At 35.6% G+C, this 21,406-nt stretch overlaps 1 protein-coding gene across 1 annotated transcript in view; it reads left to right on the top strand.

Annotated features, from left to right (window-relative positions):
• The window catches only part of ROBO1 (roundabout guidance receptor 1), a 257,295-nt gene that overhangs the window by 155,348 nt on the left and 80,541 nt on the right, over nucleotides 1–21,406 (top strand). Inside the window, exon 3 of the mRNA XM_081326225.1 lies at nucleotides 12,147–12,304. Coding sequence (XP_081182351.1) covers nucleotides 12,147–12,304 — 158 coding nt within the window. The remainder of the gene's footprint in view (nucleotides 1–12,146; nucleotides 12,305–21,406) is intronic.

The following is a 21,406-nucleotide window of genomic DNA, read 5'->3' on the forward strand; positions in this document are numbered from 1 at the left end:
CTTCCTTGCATGGACAGAAATTTTGTCTATTGTGCTTTGGGGACTCTTAGTTAAGTACTGTTAGGTTTAGAAAACAGCCTTTCCATTTCTGGACTAATCTTTATGAATAAGCTCTTAGAGCAGTGAACCTACTATATCCATTCAGTTTGGTTCAGAATCCTTAATATATCTCACAAATTTCTGTGGACATTTCATACGTTATCCTGACAATATCTGATATTTGTATCTCCTATGGAGAATTTCCATGACTTGCAATTTTATTTTTGGTGCTAGATAAATAACTTCATAAGCAACTGAAATCTAGTAATTTTGTCCAGGGAATGTTTAGGACAAAAAGATAAAATGTGCAAGTATTAAGGTATACTCTATTACTTAAATAGTAAATACTGACCCTTTTAACTAGAGTTACTTCACAGCATTGCAGTCTATATTCCTGCTGATGTCTCTATTTCTACAATTGCTATATTTTTCTGAGAATGTTTTATTTGTATCTCAGAGTCATGGAGTATAATTGTTAAAAGTACCTTAGAGATAATTTAGTTCACCTCTTTCCAGTACAAGAATTCACTACTACATCAACCCTAAAAGATCGGGCCTAAAAGATTGCTTAAATCTCCCAGCAAATAAATGGTTGTTTGAATAATCCTTACCAAAATACCACAGAGCTATTTTAACTATCAGCCAAAATTTGAATACTATTATTTATGTCAATAAATACATATCAATAGAACATTTGGTTTTATTATTTCTGTGGGAATCTCTGTACAATTTAAGAACAACCCAAATAATATAAGTGGCCAATTAGGCCTCACCATGATTCTCCTTTGGGTAGTTTGCTTATACAACACCACTAAGGGATTTAAATTTACTTGGACATATTTTAATTGCTATTTGTGTAACAGGTACACAGATGTTGAAATCAATGACAATTTTGTGTACCATCTGTTTATCTATATTTTCTTTATACTAAAACCTAGGGCACAGTTACCCAAAAGGAAAATGATTTTAACTTTCAGATGTGGCCCTCAAAGAAAGCTAAAATGTTTATACTTTTAGCCTATAAACATTGATAATATTAATAATAGTTTATTATAATTAAAAGTAAAAAATATGAGATCATAACAATTGCAAATATTTTACTTTTTTCTTGCTTTTTGAACTTGGTATCAAAGCTATCCACTTGATATTTTTCCCTCCTTTTTTCAGATTCATTTCCATTGTAGGATTCTTAAATTATTTACATTGTTAGAGGATAATCTACATTATTATTTATGGCAGCAGCACTTCTCAATAAAATGATTCATTCCTTTTTAATTAATTCTCCAGATAGTTTAAAGTGACCCATGCTTTCATGAATGTGTATACAGAAATCCTGTTGCTTCTGTTGCTCTTGAGTATATTTCCTTTTTTATATACTTAATTAGTACTAGTCATTTCTATAATAGCAAATTTATCTAATTAGCAAAATCTAAAGACAAAGTTTCATTTTTTCCCCATCTCAAGCACAAAATCAAGAAGTTTCAGGTTCTTCATCCTAGAGCCTAAACTCAAAGTCTCTAAAAGTTTCTATTCTTGTGGTTAGATTGTTTGTTCACTTATTCCACTCCAAGATATGAAAATTATTGAACCTCTGACTCTGTTCTCAGTCATGCAATTCATGCCAATATTAGAATATTTCTGAGCTTTAAAGAGTTCTGCAAGGAAGATTGGGTATCCAAACTTTAGCACCTTAGATATTTAATGTTTTTTCTTTCTTTCTTTGAATTGGTAAGCAAATAATAAATAGTAAAGAGGCATACAAATTTGCAGACAGTGGTCATTTTTTTGTACTTCTTGTTATGTAAAGATTGTGTTGGAGACTCATCAGAACAAACAATTTGGTCAGGAATGGCTAAACTCTTGCATGAAATTAACTGATAAATATCTGCTTTTTATAATAATGAATATTATGCTATTAAAATCATGAAGATGAAACTAAATTCACTTAATATACCCACATCGGTTCCTAAAAAGGAAGATGGTGATTTAATGTGTGTTGATAACCTTGAATTGCAGGACAATAGTGGTAATGGAAATGTCATATATCATATTGAAATATTATATATATATATATATATATATATATATATATATATATATATATATATATATATATATATATATATATATATATATATATATATATATATATATATATATATATATATATATATATATATATATATATATATTTATATTTAACAAAACTAGTACTTTCAACATGTAGCAAAACATTTCATGTAAAAAACTATACATACTTTCAGAACCATAGGATACTCAGAACTAAGCCAGTTTGGTCTAGTGCAGGGGTCAGCAACCTGAAACAGTGAAAGAGCCACTCGGAACCAGTTCCCTCACAAAAGGAAAAACTGGGAGCCGCAAAAAAATGTGTGCACATGCGCGTACATGCGCGCATGCGCAGAACAGGGTTTGACTGAAGAGTGGAGCCAAGGCGAGATATGCACCTACCCTGCATATTTGAATTGACTGGTTGAACTTTTTTAGTCCCACTTTTTTTTTTTTTGGACTGCACATGGCAGAGGACTGGGAGCTGCAGGTTGCAGACCTGTGGTCTAGTGGTTAAGGCACCAGGATACAAAAGGGAGACAGTGAGCTCAGTTTCATTAGCCCTGAAAGCCAGCTGAGTGATTTTTGGCCAGTCATTCTCTCTCATTCCAACTCACCTCACAGGGTGGTGGTTGTGGGAAAAAGAGGAGGAAGAAGGAACTTTAGATATAGTATGTTTGCCACCTTGAGTTGTTTATAAAAATAAGAGGTGGGAAATAAATAAATAAAAATTAAATAAATAAATAAAGTAGTGAATGAGATCCTAATTATTTACAGTCCCTTAAATTTGATTTTTCAGTTATTACCTAAGTCTTGAAAACAATTACAAGCAAACACTTAAATTGAAAATCTTTAGATCTGTTCAAATCTGGAGGTTTTATAATGTGACAGATTGTAAAAAATGAAATGTCTTTTAAATAGTTAGGCCATTGAAAAGGTATGAAGGGAATATAGTTTTCACTTGCTCACAGATAATTGATTTTTTTCTATTATTAATACTGTGACATATATAACATTAACAGATGATCATAATAAAAATCTAGTGGATAAGATTGAAAGATCAATGTTTTCCTTAATGACCAGATGAATGCTTACAAATACAAAATCAGGACACTTGCACTCTCCAACTAATTAATCTTAGAATGTCACTTCAGATCTTAGTACATAACATATAGCTATCCTGACTCATTCCTCCAATAGAAATGAACAGCTAGTTAACAGTGAAGACCTGGCATATTTTATTCTGAAATAATAACTTCAGAATGGACCCATATCCAAATTAAACAGGATATTGTAAAGGTTACATATAGCTATTTAGGTGTTCCTGGTATACAGTTCCCATCATCATTTGAAATTAGCAATGTTGAAGTAACATTTATAAATTTAGGGAGTTCTACCAGCCATTGCCCCTTCATGGATTACTGCCTTGTCGTGGCGAAGGGGCTTGCGTAATTCAATGAAGCTATGAGCTATGCCGTGCAGGGCCACCCAAGACGGACAGGTCATAGCAGAGAGTTCTGACAAAACGTGATCCACTGGAGAAGGAAATGGCAACCCACTCCAGTATCTTTGCCATGAAAAACCTATGGACAGTACCAAAAGGCAAAACGATATGACGCTGGAAGATGAGCCCCTCAGGTCGGAAGGCGTCCAATATGCTACTGGGGAAGAGCAGAGGGCTAGTACTAGTAGCGCCAGAAAGAATGAAGCGACTGGGCCAAAGCCGAAAGGACGTTCAGCTGTGGATATGTCTGGTGGTGAAAGGAAAGTCCGATGCTGTAAAGATTTTTTCTCCATAGGAACCTGGAATGTAAGATCCATGAATCAAGGAAAGCTGGACGTCGTCAAACAAGAGATGACAAGACTAAACATTGACATCTTAGGTATCAGCGAACTAAAATGGACAGGAATGGGTGAATTTAATTCAGATGACCATCAGGTATACTACTGCGGGCAAGAATCCTTCAGAAGAAATGGAGTAGCCTTCATAGTCAATAAAAAAATAGGAAAAGCAATACTGGGATACAATCCTCAAAATGACAGAATGATCTCAGTTCGAATCCAAGGCAAACCATTCAATATCACAGTAGTCCAAGTCTATGCCCCAACCACCGGTGCTGAAGAGGATGAAATTGACCGGTTCTATGAAGCCCTACAGCACCTTATAGAACTAACACCCAGAAATGATGTCCTTATCATCATGGGGGATTGGAATGCTAAAGTAGGAAGCCAAAAGATAACTGGAATAACAGGCAAGTTTGGCCTTGGAGTACAAAATGAAGCAGGGCACAGGCTGATAGAATTTTGTCAAGAGAATACGATGGTCATAGCAAACACTCTTTTCCAACAACCCAAGAGACGGCTTTACACATGGACATCACCAGACGGTCAACACAGAAATCAGATTGACTATATGCTCTGCAGCCAAAGATGGAGAAGCTCTATACAGTCAGTAAAAACAAGACCAGGAGCTGACTGTGGCTCAGACCATGAGCTTCTTGTTGCAAAGTTTAGGCTTAAATTAAAGAAAGTAGGGAAAAGCGCTAGGCCAGTCAGGTATGAATTAAATCATATCCCTGTTGAATATACAGTAGAGGTGACAAATAGATTTAAGGAATTAGATCTGATAGACAGAGTGCGCCTGAAGAACTATGGACAGAGGTTCGCAACATTGTACAACAGGTAGCAACCAAAACCATCCCAAAGAAAAAGAAATGCAAGAAAGCAAAATGGCTGTCTGAGGAAGCTTTGCAAATAGCTGAGGAAAGGAGGGAAGCGAAAGGCAAGGGAGAAAAAGAAAGATATGCCCAATTAAATGCAGAATTCCAGAGAATAGCTAGAAGAGATAAGAATGCCTTCTTAAATGAACAATGCAAAGAAATAGAAGAAAACAATAGAATAGGGAGGACCAGAGATCTTTTCAAGAAAATTGGAGAGATGAAAGGAACGTTTCATGCAAAAATGGGCATGATAAAGGACCAAAATGGCAGGGACCTAACAGAGGCAGAAGAGATTAAGAAGAGGTGGCAAAATTACACAGAAGAACTATACAAGAATGAGCTTAACGTCCCTGATAATCACAATGAGGTGGTCACTGACCTCGAGCCAGACATCCTAGAATGTGAAGTGAAGTGGGCCTTAGAAAAGCTGAGCAACAACAAAGCTAGTGGAGGTGACAGTATTCCAGCTGAGCTATTCAAAATCTTAAAAGACGATGCAGTAAAAGTGCTACACTCAATTTGCCAGCAAATTTGGAAAACTCAACAGTGGCCACAGGATTGGAAAAGATCAGTTTACATTCCAATTCCAAAGAAAGGCAGTGCTAAAGAATGTTCAAACTATCGCACCATTGCACTCATTTCTCATGCTAGTAAAGTTATGCTTAAAATTCTACAAGCTAGACTCCAGCAGTATGTGGATCGAGAACTACCAGAAGTACAGGCAGGATTTCGAAGAGGCAGAGGAACTAGAGATCAAATTGCTAACATACGCTGGATCATGGAGAAAGCTAGAGAGTTCCAGAAAAACATCTACTTCTGCTTCATTGACTATGCTAAAGCCTTTGATTGTGTGGATCATAACAAACTCTGGCAAGTCCTTAAAGAGATGGGCATACCAGACCATCTTATTTGTCTCTTGAGAAATCTATATGCGGGCCAAGAAGCAACAGTGAGAACTGGACACGGAACCACTGATTGGTTCAAAATTGGGAAAGGAGTCCGGCAAGGCTGTATACTGTCGCCTTGCCTATTTAACTTATATGCAGAGCACATCATGAGAAAGGCAGGGCTAGATGAATCAAAAGTTGGAATTAAGATTGCCGGAAGAAACATCAACAACCTAAGATATGCAGATGATACCACTCTAATGGCAGAAAGTGAAGAAGAACTAAAGAGCCTCTTGTTGCGGGTGAAGAAGGAGAGTGCAAAACCTGGGTTGAAACTAAACATTAAGAAAACCAAGATCATGGCATCTGGCCCTCTCAATTCCTGGCAAATAGATGGGGAAGAAATGGAGGTAGTGACAGATTTTATTTTCCTGGGCTCCAAGATCACTGCAGACGGGGACTGTAGCCAAGAAATTAAAAGACGCTTGCTCCTGGGGAGGAAAGCCATGGCAAATCTAGACAGCACACTAAAAAGCAGAGACATCACCCTGTCAACAAAAGTGCGTATAGTCAAGGCTATGGTCTTCCCAGTTGCAATGTATGGCAGTGAAAGTTGGACCATAAGAAAGGCTGAGCGCCAAAGAATTGAAGCCTTTGAACTATGGTGCTGGAGAAGACTCCTGCGAGTTCCTTGGACTGCAAGGCGATCAAACCGGTCAGTCCTAGAGGAGATCAACCCTGACTGCTCTTTAGAAGGCCAGATCCTGAAGCTAAAACTCAAATACTTTGGCCACCTAATGAGAAGGAAGGACTCATTGGAGAAGAGCCTAATGCTGGGAAAGATTGAGGGCAATAGAAGAAGGGGACGACAGAGAATGAGGTGGCTGGATGGAGTCATTGAAGCAGTAGGCGTGAGCTTAGATGGACTCCAGAAGATGGTAGAGGACAGGAAGGCCTGGAGGAACATTGTCCATAGGGTCGCGAGGGGTCGGACACGACTTCGCAACTAACAACAACAACCAGCCATTGACCATTGTAATAAATGGTTCCTTTTCGCTTCTTTTGGTATGTATATTAAGAAATGTAATACCAAATAAAATGCAGGTTACCATTCAAGAAGATTACTTCTTTTTTAATTGTTTGTTTTCTTGTTTCCATCCATGGAAAATAATGATAGAAATTTCAGTGTAAAACGCATAGGATTTCATCAGTGGTTGTGTGCAGATATTCTCCATTTTCTTGCTGATGAAGCACAAAAAAAAATCAAAAGACTGAGGTAGTCAGGAGGTTTCATTTCTGACTCATGTCTCTCCTCTGAGCAGTTGCAGAAATAGGATGTGAGGGAAACAGGCGATGAACATCAAAGGTTCCATATGGCACTTATTAAGTGGTGGAATTAATATGTGCTGCATCAGATTCCACTTTTTCCCATCTATGCATGGATAATTTTTGGCATGGTATTGGGATGGGTCGGTTACAAAAAAAGGCATTGTATTTCTGGATTTTTTCAATCACAAAATTTTATGTCATTGAAAAGTTTCTTCAGTGTTTCTTCAGAAGCGAGAAAAGAGTTATGCATATCCTCCATTTTCTAACATGAAAATTGAGAAATACAAATGAAATATTTACATTTGCGAGCACTGATGTTTAAAATATTTAATGCTCCATTTTCTGTAATGAGAGCTGCTGTCTTCATCCCATATTGTAGAGCAGAAGAACTTGAGCTACCATAATGAATCAGGAATTGGTATGGTGCAATAGCTGCTATGTTATAAAAGGAATATTTGCTTATTTCGCATTTAATTAATACATTATTGCATATATTTAATCAGAAAAATCATTGATATCTGTTTCCTTTCAATTGTAAAGAGAGTGACAAAAACATTAATGAAAAGAATTCTTTTTGAATCACCTTATGAGGCTTAATAGAGGTAACATGTAAAGAATGAGGACAGAAAAAGTGCTTATAAAGCAAAGGAAAAATACATTGTATAATGTATCATACAATACTTTTTTTAAAAAAAAAATATAATATGCCTACTGGGAAAAACTCAGATAAATACAGTGTAACATTTTTCCCCATAAAATGATATGTTGCTTTGTGTCTTACAAATATCTAAAAGAGGTCAAATATATAAAGACCACATCAAAATGCATTGCCTTTCCCATCTCTTTCTTCAGTTTGTGAAAATTAAGAATATGTGGTGTGAAAGGAGAAACTATCTCATCACAGGTATTCTCTTTATTATATTCTGCTTTCTTCCCCAGTTGATTCAAGAGAGTGTGATGGCCACTTGTCTGCTGAGAAGGGAAGGGAAGGGAAGGGAGGAAGGAAGGGAAGGAAGGAAGGAAGGAAGGAAGGAAGGAAGGAAGGAAGGAAGGAAGGAAGGAAGGAAGGAAGGAAGATTTCTGAGGATCACTGCCACAATGGAACACAGTAGGGAAGTTGACAAGCTCCTGGTCCCACTGATGTTTTGCTCACCATGCTCATTCTGTTTTTTTTTTTGTTTAGGTAAGGAGTTATCTTTGGAATGATGACCTGTGGGTCATGGATTGTCTAGTCTGTTTATAAAATTCCTTCTCAAAGGCGAAGCACCTAATACTTTCATTCCTGTCTTTTAAAATGCTACATGAAATTTATCATTTATTCAGGCATTTAGTTGGCATTTGTCCTTTTATGTTTTCTGTTACCTTAGCAGACAAAAAGACTGAAAAAAATGTAGGCCAAATCTTAACATTTGACTCCTAACAACAGGAGGACAAGACAAGAAATAGATACATGTGAAAGAAATTAATATCCATTAATCACAATAAGAAAACATAAGAAATTAGTAATAGTAGAATGTATTGATCTATTTTGAGGAAATTAAATCTGGTTCTTGGAAAAAATTGGCATTAGATGAAGGCATAATTTGATAAATCATTATGTTTTTATTAACAATAGTTTAGCATGTCTACTTCAAACTAATTTTCTTTGTTCAATAAACCACATCTTTAAAAAAAGTCATAACTCAGCAGGCTATGTGAATAAAAAGTCTTTAGAGAAAGAAAACCGGGGGGCAATTTTTTTCACATAGGGAAGCTGCACTTGATCATAGTTTTAAAAAGAAAAACAAATAAGGAAAGAATAAGCTTTCGCACACATTTATACAATCAGCTAGGGCAACCCGACGGGCAGTGTGCTGAACATCCTATAAAAGGGCATTACTTATTATGTACACTAAAACTAATACTGACTTTTTTATTTTTGAAGTTCTGAGAAATTTTGCTAAATACAAATTTAAAGCTTTAGTGTATGTTCAGCTTACATTTTAAAATGAATTGGTAGAAAAACTAAAATAAAAATGGCTTTCTGGGAAAAAAAATTACAATTGCATGTTAAATTGCCACACTGTGAGGCAATTCCAAGCTACATAACAGCCATAAAAATAATTAAAAAATATTTTTTTTATTATTTTCTTAGTGTTATTTTGAATGGATTGCACACTGTTGGTTATTTGGTGTGTGATGTTTTAACCAAACATATTTACATTAAGTGGGAAAAAATATTTGATTGTATCCTTTTTATGTTTTCCTCAACCATTTAGGAGATATTGCCTAATTGTAAAAAGTAATCCGTTAGGGTTTTTTTCCTAAAGTTATACTGTCTCATATTCTTAAATAAAGGAAGAAATGAAAGGGGAAAAAAATCATAAATCTGTTTACATTACTTTATAGTGAACTTTTGTGCTAATTTTCAGAGAAATAACTATATTTAGTTACGGATTCTGGTTACCCCATAGATCTGCCTTTAGTAGAAATATTGCAGGAAAACCTTAAATAGAAACTTGAATGAATTTAAATTTAAAATTCATCACACTTTTGGGTTGTTTAATGTATTTTATCACACAACAATGAAACATGACAATGACCATAACAAAATATACTTTATTAAAATCCACATTGCCGTATTTTCCGGCATATAAGACGACTGGGCGTATAAGACGACCCCCTACATTTCCTGTTAAATTATAGGGTTTGGGCTATACTCGCCGTATAAGACTACCCCTCTTCCAACGCACACCAAATAAAAATTAAAAAACATCAGATTTGATTTTAATATGATAATTTTAATTCAAATGCTTATGACATGCAGGTACTTAGTAGGAAAACTGTCACTTATAAACATAAGGCTGTTTGTCATCAAACATGTAAACATAAAACAGTGCAAGTGGATTAAACTTAATAATAATAATAATAATAATAATAATAATAATAATAATAATAATAATAATAAGAATAATAATAAGAATAAGAAGAAGAAGAAGAAGAAGAAGAAGAAGAAGAAGAAGAAGTTGTTGGAAGGGACCTTGGAGGTCATCTAGTCCAACCCCCTGCTAAGGCAGGAAACCCTATACCATTTCAGACAAATGGCTGTCCAGTCTCTTCTTAAAAACTTCCACTCTTCTTAAAAACTTCCAGTGTTGGAGCATTCAGCACTTCTGGAGGCAGGTTGTTCCCCTGGTTAATTCTCCTCACTGTCAGGAAGTTTCTCCTTAGTTCCAGGTTGCTTCTCTCCTTGACTAGTTTCCATCCATTGCTTCTTGTCCTGCTTTCAGGTGCTTTGGAGAATAGCTTGGCTCCCTCTTCTTTGTGGCAGCCCCTAAGATATTGGATCACTGCTATCATGTCACCCCTCACCCTTCTCTTCGTTAAACTACACATACCCAATTCCAGCAACCGTTTCCTATTTTCCTAATTCACTTTTTCACTTCCTAATTCACTCTAAAGCTTTCCCTGTGCAGAGCCTTAAGTAACACCAGCTGCCTGCAATTAGTGCAGGTTCGCATCCCACCAGGCTCAAGGTTGACTCAGCCTTCCATCCTTCCGAGGTAGGTAAAATGAGGACTCAGATTGTTGGGAGCAATAAGCTGACTTTGTAATAATGCTGCTTGTGGGGGGGGGGGTGAAAGCTCTAATAAGCAGGCATATACATAGAATGAAGGCTATTGCTAAGCACATTGATTTGTGCTTAGATTGTAAGCCGCCCTGAGTCTTCGGAGAAGGGCGGGATATAAATGGGATTAAAAAAAAAAGACCAAATGGGAGATCCGCTCCAGGTTTTCCAGCCAGCCCGCCCAGTTCCTGACTCAAATGTGTCCTTAGAGCTAAGCAGCTGCTCTGGCTGCGGCATTCCCCACCTGCCTTTCAAGTTGGGATATACTACAGCTGCTCTTCAACTTTAGAAGGAAAGACGCCCAGACCCCAGCCTGTAAAAAATCACAGACTGCAGCTTCTTCTCCAATTGGTCCCGCTTTCCCTGTGCAGACTAAATGGGAGATCCACTCCAGGTTTTCCAGCCAGCCCTGTCCCTAAAGTTTCAGCACCCGGCGCATAAGACGACCCCTGACTTTTGAGAAGATTTTCATGGGTTAAAAAGTCGTCTTATACGCCCGAAACTACAGTAAATTTAGTGCAAATAGCAAGAACTCTTATATAATACCATTCTGATTGTATTTTACTTTTATTTGCACTTCATTGCTTTCTGTCTTGGTTAATTAAGGTAATTGTATTCCAAGAATTGGTTAAAAATATTAGAACTTTATAGAGCAAAAAATAAAATAATAATAATAATATAAAGTCTGACTGCTCTTCAGAAGGCCAGATCCTGAAACTCAAATACTTTGGCCACCTAATGAGAAGGAAGGACTCACTGGAGAAGAGCCTAATGGTGGGAAAGATTGAGGGCAAGAGAAGGGGACAACAGAGAATGAGGTGGCTGGATGGAGTCACTAAAGCAGTAGGCGTGAGCTTAAATGGACTCCAGAAGATGGTAGAGGACAGGAAGGCCTGGAGGAATGCTGTCCATGGGGTCGTGATGGATCGGACACGACTTCGCAACTAACAACAACAATAATATAAAGTATTTAGCCAATATTTTGGAGCTTTCTCAACCTGATTTTGTATAGTATTCAGGTTTTTCAGTGCTTTGTATTTAATTGGAACAGTTGTATGTTTTAAAGAACAATCCCTGTTAAATTCATACTACTGCTGACAAAAGCTTTTTGTAAATGCATAATTTTTGAATCAAGATGTGGCTTACTTGCAGCCAAATGCTCCTTGAACCTACTGTTGCATGTTCTGAGTCACTTGCAGATTTCTCAACATTTTCCAGTGTGGTCACTGAAAACATCTATAAAAGTGGTATTCCATTAGGTTTTTTTTTTTACCATACCGCTGTAAGAGAAGTAGTAGACTGAAGAGACCAAAATTAATTATTTGTTTATTGTAATGCCACAGTGAATCCAGTCCTGGTGAAGCTCAAAATCTAAAGCTAATGCCATATCTTTTACTGTATACTGCAGATACTTGAAGCTGCTTATACACTGCTAATTAATAACTATTGTTATTGACTCCCTCATATTCTTCCCCTCCCTTCCATTTGTTTTTTCAGTACTGCGAGATGATTTCAGACAAAACCCTTCAGATGTTATGGTAGCAGTAGGTGAGCCAGCTGTGATGGAATGCCAACCCCCACGAGGCCACCCTGAACCTACCATTTCATGGAAAAAGGATGGATCTCCTTTGGATGATAGAGATGAAAGAATTACAGTAAGCTTTTTCCTTTAAAAACAACTGCAATAACTAAAATATAATTGCTTATTTAGTCATGTTTTATTTGTGCCATTGTGTAAACGTGAATTGCCACCCTCTATATGAAAAAATAAAAGGTGGAATGACATGCTAATTCATTTGAAAGACTGTTTCTGTTGGCAGAGTGCTACAATTCCTCAAAAATAAGTAAACTTGCTATTATCTTTTCATTTATACTGATATGTAAGGTTGTTGGATCAGCTGCTAAAGTTTTAATTGAAAATAAATAAAATAATGATAAATGGTAATTACAGTCTTATATTATTGTTGTTTAATATGTTGAAGAGGTTAGAAAAACTAAAAGTTGAAGATAATCATTTTTACTTCTCTTTCTTCAAAAATAAGTAAATAACATTCTTCAGAAAGGGGAATAAAGTTAATTGAAGGTTGTGGACCCTTGCATCATGCTAATTACAGAATGTTTACAATAATAAGCTTTCTGAAAACTTATGTCCTTCTCCAATAGTATTAGTATTATTGTGTTTGTTTATTATACTACTTTCATTCCCTATTTCATTTTCTTCATTCATTTTATCTTTCATTCAGTGAAAGATTAAAATCTACTTTCTGGGAAACATCCAGCCAGCCGGGGGAGGGGTCAAGTGGGGAACTAGCTTTGAGTCCTTGATCAAACTTCAAGAGGCATAAACCTGACAAACCCACCCTCAGGTTTCATGGAAACTTATATGATTGTTTCCCTAGAGAAGATAAGCAGTCTGGAGGAGATTGTTGTGTTATAGGTAGTACATAATAAACTTACTGACTTGGCTCCTTCACGAGTGGATCTGGTTGCTTGTTCTTGACATAATAGATGTAATTAGAAGCAAGCTTTCTTCCAGTTTAATATATTGTAGTAAACTGATTTAACTCATCTTTTGGATTGCATTTTCAGAGGATTTATTGAATTGTATGGGTAATTCTCACTTACCGACCATTAGTTCAATGACTATTCAAAGTTATACAATAGTGCTAAAAATGTAAAGTTACAACCAGTCCTTCAAGTTGCAGCCATTGTAGCATCCTTATGTCATGATCACGATTTGGGTGCTTAGCAACTGGCACATATTTACAGTTGTCACAACATCCCACCATCATGTGATCACCATTTCCAAATTTCACTGCCAGCTTTTGATATGCGAAGTCAATGGGGAAATTGACAGGAAGTCACATGTCATTACACTTAATAATCCTTGGTGATTCATTTAATGACTACAGCCAGAATGTAAGTTGGCAGAGTCACATGATCAATTATCTTTGTTAAAATTAAACAAATAAATTTGAAAGTTATGTATCATTAATTCTATAAAGAATATAGATCTGTAAAATAAGTAATAGATTTTACCAGATTATAGCCCTGATTTTTTTAAAAAAGAAAAATCTTCATGAATATGTACAAATGTGTACAATCCTAGTTTTGTTGGTGTTACTTTTTTCCAGTTTTGAAATTTTACATTTTGCTTATTTCACATTTTTCCTTAGCAACTTTGCACTTCATAAATGCCTATGTGGCTTCTGGTCATATTAAAAGTTTAATTGAAGCAAAGCACTTTTAAAATAATGTATATTTCAAGTATCTGGTTTCTTTTACTGAATAGTTAAATAACCTTTTTTTGGAACTGTGCCTCTTACAGATAGTAAGCATATAAAAAGCAGCAAACTGACATACAATATGTTGGATACTATCCAAGTCTCCTTTTCAAGAGAAGCCAAAAAAGTAGATGCTTTCTGTCACAATTTATATGGTTTGCGGATTTGGTAAGCAAGCTGACATAGTTTCATTTGCAAGTGGAAGCAATTTTAAGAAGTTAATGGAAGACAGAAAGGCATAACAGAATGTCAACTCTTTTTTTACATTACAGTCTGTAAGAGAGAGTTAATATGGTACTTCAGAATGTTTCAGTTTGAAGAAATATGTTAAATGATTTTTTTATGTAATGATATTCTTTAAAATTAATTTTGCTTAGATTAAATTGCAAATGATTCATTATTTTCCAGACATAATTATCTTAATTATTATATTACCTTAATTATAGTAGTTGAAGTCCATCTGAGAGACTTAAGTACATTAACCTATAGCTTTTGGAACCTTTGGGGTACAGTTGGATGAGTTAGGTATAAATAAAGTTTTAGAGCAGGTGTTCTGTCCCAGCCTACATGAGTCCTTGTTATGCTCACAAAGAGAAACCCCTCTTCCAAGAAACAGGCAGGAACTACAAGAAAAAACAAACCCCATTTATTCTCACAGACCTTAGTCAATGTCCAAGGCAAACAAACAGTCCACAGGAACTCGATCCTCAACACGAACGGTTGCCTTCAGCAACTAGCACCTCCCACACCTTCCCTTTTATAATTCAGCCAAGGCATGGCTTCCTAATGCCTTCTCCTTTGCCTTTGGAGCCGCCCCATTGCATTCCTCTGTCTTACTTCTCTTACCTGCGCGTTCATGCATCTGGGATTTGTCCCAACTGTTCTTCATCACTGTCCAACTCAGGCTTCCAGCACAGCTGTGTCTCAGCCTGAGCGCGAGTAGATGGGCCAGGCTCCTCGTCCAACTGTATGTCTTAGAGCTCCTCAGAGCCTTCCCCTGATTCTAATATCACTCCAGGCCCCTCCTCCTCATCTGATTCCTCAGCTCCTGGATCCACTGGCTGGCGAGGAATCACAACAGCAGGAGTCCTTCTTCAGTATCTTCCTAAGCATAGGAAAGCCCTTCCCATCATTTTCAATGAGAATCACTGGTAGCCTCTCTGTTTCTCAGCTTTTGAAGATGTGTACATATAGATATAAAATTTTAACAGCTCATCTACATGCAGAGAGCTGACCCTCATGATTGCCATAGGTTTCAGTTAACTTTATTTGCACTGAGTACTTTTCTCATTTTGTTTGTTTATTTAAGTACGGAAAAGTTTCTGGATGCAAACATATTTCAGCTGGTCTCAATGGTCCTTTTTCTTGTTAACATATTCATTTTGGTTCACTTCTGTGTGCTTAGCTATATTTGATACTTTCATCTAGCTATAGCAAATTCCTCTGGCTTTCTTGCAAGCCCCAAGCATTGATCTATGACTGTGAATAATGTTTTACAAGACAGAAAGAGACTATTTTAATGTTGTGGTTATCAAAGTTTTAGCCAAGTTGTTAACAGTATACGATCACAAGTTGGTAGAGGCACTGATACCACGATTAGTAAGTAATCAAGATAATCATGGTTTTCTTATTAGCAAAGATCAGAGCTTGAAGAGAGGGGATAGGGCCTATAAAACGGAACTGTAATGGAATATATAGCCTGTACTGCATTCAATGAAGAAGGATTCCAATTAATACTGAAACAAACTTATTCTTTGACTATGATCATAAGACATAGACTAATCAGGAGCAACAACCTTCCAACATTCTTCTCAGAGCATCTGCCTGTACAACTGGGAAAGAATCTCCATTTTTTTGTCCTCTAAATTTGTACATGAAGGTGATAAATTCTGTAAGTTAAGCAGCTACAACTTTTTTTTTAATTGAATTCCCATGAATACAATTATGAGCAGCAGTATTAGAAGCTAACTCTGAAACATAAAATCTAGTAATTGCCTCAACTTGTCTCCTTTCCATCTGATGATGATTCATAAGCTGAGGCTGACAGATTCCATTTTAGGCAAAGATTTGTTGCCTAGTTTAAATCTGAATTGCTATTTTGTGAATCAACCCTTAAACTGATAAATGATTTGAAATAAATTATTTTTTGGTTTATATTTTATATATGTCATAAGATTTTACAAGGATAGACTCTGTTATAGTTTTTGTTTAGAAGTGTATTGTCCCATCAATCATAAGTAATACAGTAATTCTGTAAAGCATAATATAATACTTAATGAATAGATCATGTCGATTTCATCTTTGCAATATATGATTTGTATATCCTTTCATACAAAATGCATTTTTAACTGAATTTAGTGGAAAAAAACTTTCTATGCAAACATTAAAAATACGTTCTAAAAAAACTCACCCTTAAAAATTATGTTAAACTTTATGTGCCTGCTTAACTTATTGTATGAGAAAAGGCAACTCCTAACTGAATTAGATATATTCTGAAATCAATTATACAGTAACTCAGATGTCTCCAACCTTTCCGGTAATGGCCTGGAGTGAAGGAGAGCAGTTTCCAAATTGGTGCACGTGTGCACACATGCAAAGAGGGCTGTGTGCACCTGTGCAGCACTAGTGGCCCCATTCATGGTTGTGCAAACAGACTACTGGCGCTAGCACAAGTGGGGGGAGTGCGCATGTACACGTGCACGCACTGGCCAGCCATTGCCATGGCCCGCTGGCCAAGAGGCCTTGGCCCAATAGTGGGCCACAGCCAGTAGGTTGATGACCCCTGCAGTAACTAATGAAGAAGCAGAATATATTAAAACCAAAAGGCCATTAAACTAAGTATCCTAAGAAGAATGACCAGTGTAAGACTGATACTTTTTTTCCCCTCTGCCAGCCTTTTTTCAACATTTCCTAACACAGCATATCCCAACAGCTGATCACCCTGCAATCTTCCCAGGATCTTCCTTTTCTTCTACATTCTTGCTGCTACTATTACAACCAGTATTCCAATGTTGTATATCACACTGGCCCAAACAACCTTGATTTTCTCAGTGGCTTCTCTGTATTCTATCAGTTGCCACCACTGATATCTAAGTACATTTTGTCTATTAGCTTAATGCCCTTGATATACTCTTTCCTGTTTTCCCTTAACATCTTCTTAACAAAACATGGCACATTTTTTCTTCAGCAGATTTTATCCATTAAATAAATCAGGGTCCATTAAATTAAGACTTTCTATACTCGCAAATTAAAATCAAGATTGTGCATAATTCACATACAGAATTATGTACAAGATTAATAGTGGTTTTTTTAATCAACAGTACACAGTTAAGCATGTTAAGATGTTTCAAAATCATGTGAAACATTAATATAAGTGAAATGTTACAGGTCACTTTCACCTGGAGCCGTGAACATAGCAACCAAGGAAATTGATATTTTCAGAATTAAAATAGTTCATGCAATTTTTCAATATTCTTTCTTGCTTCTGTTTCTATATGTCTCCTAAAGAAAGAGATTCTTTAATAATGCCAGGTGTAATGTATTATAGCTCAGTTATAGTATATTATACTATATCAATTATTCTGTACGTTTTTCCTCACTTCCAGTCCTCACCTTATTACTTAGAACTAAATAATTCAATTCAAAATATTATCTCTACTGATACCCACATCACAGTCTTCCCCCAATATCCTCTTGATATTGCTTAGCATGTTTGAAGGTATAAACAATAAACATGATCAGTAATATTGAACCAAGACAGAATCCTGGAGTAAGGTCTTCAAGACCAAACTATAGTTTAATGATGGCCTATTAAATAAGATAATACAGTAGAGTTTTATAATCAGATTTAATTTCACCTGACAATATTATTATCAGATTTCATTTAATTTGTTTGCTCTCCAAATTTTATAGCAGCAATATGAACTGGAGAAGAACAGCAAATGAACATCATATGTTAATAAAACAGGTACAGTTTTATTTAAAAATCTGTGAACCCTTTTGAATTGTCAATATTTCTGCATAAAATTAGGGCACAGAAGCCCTAAAACTGCATAAAAAGAATCATTAAACAAATTAAAAAAACATTACATTTCTTCATTTATGTATTAAAAAATAAACTAAAGCTCCGTATTTGAGTGTAAGGGCCCACATTAGGGATTACAGTGTGAGGTTAAAAATATAACCAATCATGTTTAAGATAACATGCTTTATCTTAAGGATATCAGCCTGGAAATGAGTGCTCTGAGGAATATTCTGAAGACCTATTAGATAAAAATCACTTATATTTACTCAGAGTTAGACTCTAACTGGGGCATATAACTTAACTGAGGCATTGTCTTATTAGCTGGAAGAAAACTAACTCTGTAAGTAACATCTGCAGGAACCTACATTTGGTTGGTCTAGGAAGTGAGCCTTTTCTACTATAATACATGCCCTATACAGTAACTTCTCCTTCATGGGTCAGGTTGACTCTATTCCTGTTATTATTTTGGAAATCCTAAGGACCTGATTGTGTCATAAAACCTGGAAGCCTCAGAGAACTGGAGGTATTTTTAGCTGGCTTAGTTAATCTTCTTTACTCTGTCCATGGGGTTTGTATATTTTACATATTCAGTGATTTTTTTATTTTTTTAATTATTACTTTTTATATTTTTCATGCAATAATCAATGCATACTTGAATAAATGAAAGAAAATACTAGTGTGCTATTCCCTCAAGAAACCATTTTTCATTCTTAATTGTCTTTAAAATGCCGGTTCAACATAGCAATAATGTGTAACAATAAGGAATTACAAGTGGATTATATCCATAAAATATGCACCAAAGTTGCTTTATCACTTCTCCAGAACTGAAACAATGAGAGCCAACATTTTCTAAATATTTTTGAGTAGTCCAATAGACTCTACTTCTTCCATTAAAATGTAAATATTAATGTAATAAGTTCCTTTAAAAAATTATATGGAGCCAATTATGTGTATTCTCTGTCTCTCTCTCTCCTCTCTCTCTCCTCCCTCTCCTTCCCGCTCACCCTCCCCCCTCACTCACCATTATTCATTTTCACAGAATAATTCTTCTCTAGAAACTTGACTATTTTATATACCTGTTAATATCCTCTTTCATCAAGTGACATATTTAGTAATGTTCTTATTGATTAATCAGATCTTTGGTTGCTCGCTGAGCTTGGTTGTCTTCTTAAAGACATTTCATTACCAAACTAGTAACATCAGTGCACATTGATTCTTATTGATTAATTTTAATCTTTTTCTAATAAAGGGTTAAGCCATAATTAATTTTTGGCAAATGGGGAATAACATAATTATATTTTATTTATTTTAAAATACACATTTGATATTATTTATTTATTAAATTTATTTGCTGCGTATCTCACCATGGGGCTACTCTAGGTGGCTTACAACAGTTAAAAGGAGAAATGAAGTGTAAATAAACAGAAGTAAAATAATAGAGGAATAAAATAAACAATGAAAAAGAAAGTGAGAATATACTAATCTTGTAACAAAAGGTGGAGTGCAGAGAGCGATGGAGGAGGTGGAGCCTCCCATCAGTCCAGTAACCATCTCCATGTGGAACTCTCCCATTGGGTTCCCAGGCCAATCAGCAGAGCCAGGTTTTCAGGCTCCTACAGAAGGATAGGAGGGTGGTGACAGATCCTACCCTAAGGATGGGAGTTGCAGCACAGAAAGATCTTTTTTTGGATCCTGATAGTTGGAGCTCTTTGAACTTCTAAGGACCAGATGATTTTTACTATGTCCTGATACGTAAAACCATAGAACTCAAAGAGGGTGTACAGTATTTTTTTTCACATGAACGAAGGGGGGAGACACACACACACACACACACACACACACACACACACACAGAGAGAGAGAGAGAGAGAGAGAGAGAATGACAGTAGTTCTGTTGGATTGGATGGAAGATAATCAGGGCCAGCAAGATGGATATTTACAGAGGCCAGTCAGATTGCTCAGAGCAGTATTTGCCCACTTTCAATTTTTTGTAGTAATTTTTTATTTATCTTTACACTTTGTGTTTTAAGAATTTCAAGTGGATCCTACTAACAGATAAAAGGAATCTGAATCAACCTCCTTCTATCAAAGTAGTAAAATCCGGTGATTGTTTTGTTTCATATTGCTCATCATTTAATGTGCCAAAGTAGAATAATTTATTTCCATCTAGTTCAGGTCAGTCCGTTTAAAGGGTCAATTGTGTAAGATTTCACTAACTATTGGAATTAATTTGGACTAATCCTGGTCTGTCTATGCCAATCTTACAAATGTTCGCTCTTATTGCATTTCTTACTGCACAGATTTTAAAGCATGGCATGCTGAGTTATAAAGAAAAATATTAAGATCTGTACAGAAAAATCTATAATGCCTATCTGTCTTATATATATATATATATATATTCTATGTTTTCTTTTTCTTTATCCTTCAATATCAGTCTGTTCTTTCCTACACAATCCAGTACTTTTTGATCCTCTTTTCTTCAAGTAATGTTTCTTCATCTTTCCAATACTAGGCAAATACGATTCTTACTACTATTAATACATGCACCATTAAGTGCTCATCATACTTTTCTAATACTATACCTAATAAAAATAATTCCAGTTTATAACATCTTTTCTAACCAGGTCATACCTCAATTGTATTTGCAATTGAGGCAATCATATTAAATCAACACCCTGTTCTTATAACTCTTATTTCAATCCTAATTGTAAATCATAATGATCTTTTAGTATTATCTATTTCTTTTAGCCGTATTCAAACACGTGTTTGGTAATATGGGGCCCCATCTGGTAGGTCAGGTCCTCTATTTTCTTTAATCTAACTCTAGCTTTCTTCCTTTGCCAGATAAATTTTTGAAGTCAGTGTATATAGATCTTCAATAATTTTTTCCTCTATTTTTATGGGTACTGTTTGAAATAGGAAAAACCATTTGGGTAAGACAATTTTAAGGGGGATTCAACCCATTTATATTCATTGAAAAACTCCAACTTTCCTTCTACTTCAGCTTCTCTTTTCATCTCTTGTTTCTCAATTTCTAATGTTTCCCCTAAAAGTTCTATAATCCATTCTATAAAGTCTTCTTCTTTGTCTTCAGATATGTTGTGAAATCTTGAGGGATGGGATGCCTTTTCCATTTCCAATATTGTCATTGGATCTTCCAATTTTTTCTTTGCATCAGTCTGTGATTTTCTTCCTTTATATCCTCTATCTTTGGATCAGTTTCCTCTAATTTGTCTTCTATTTTCTGGATTCCTTGTTCATTCTTTGTAGTCATTTTCTGAAGGTTTTCTAGTTGTGCGTTTAAGTTAAAAACTTGCTCATTTATCTTATCTAGACTTTCTTTAGCCTCATCATAGTTTCTTCTTGAATCTTCTTTGTGTGACAAAAAATATTAAGATATGTACAGAAAAATCTATGATGCCTATCTGTCTGATCTGTAAAATCTGAAA

The sequence above is a fragment of the Vipera berus genome (assembly GCF_964194415.1).
Source record: "Vipera berus genome assembly, chromosome: 4".
NCBI classification, from domain to species: Eukaryota; Metazoa; Chordata; class Lepidosauria; order Squamata; family Viperidae; genus Vipera; species Vipera berus.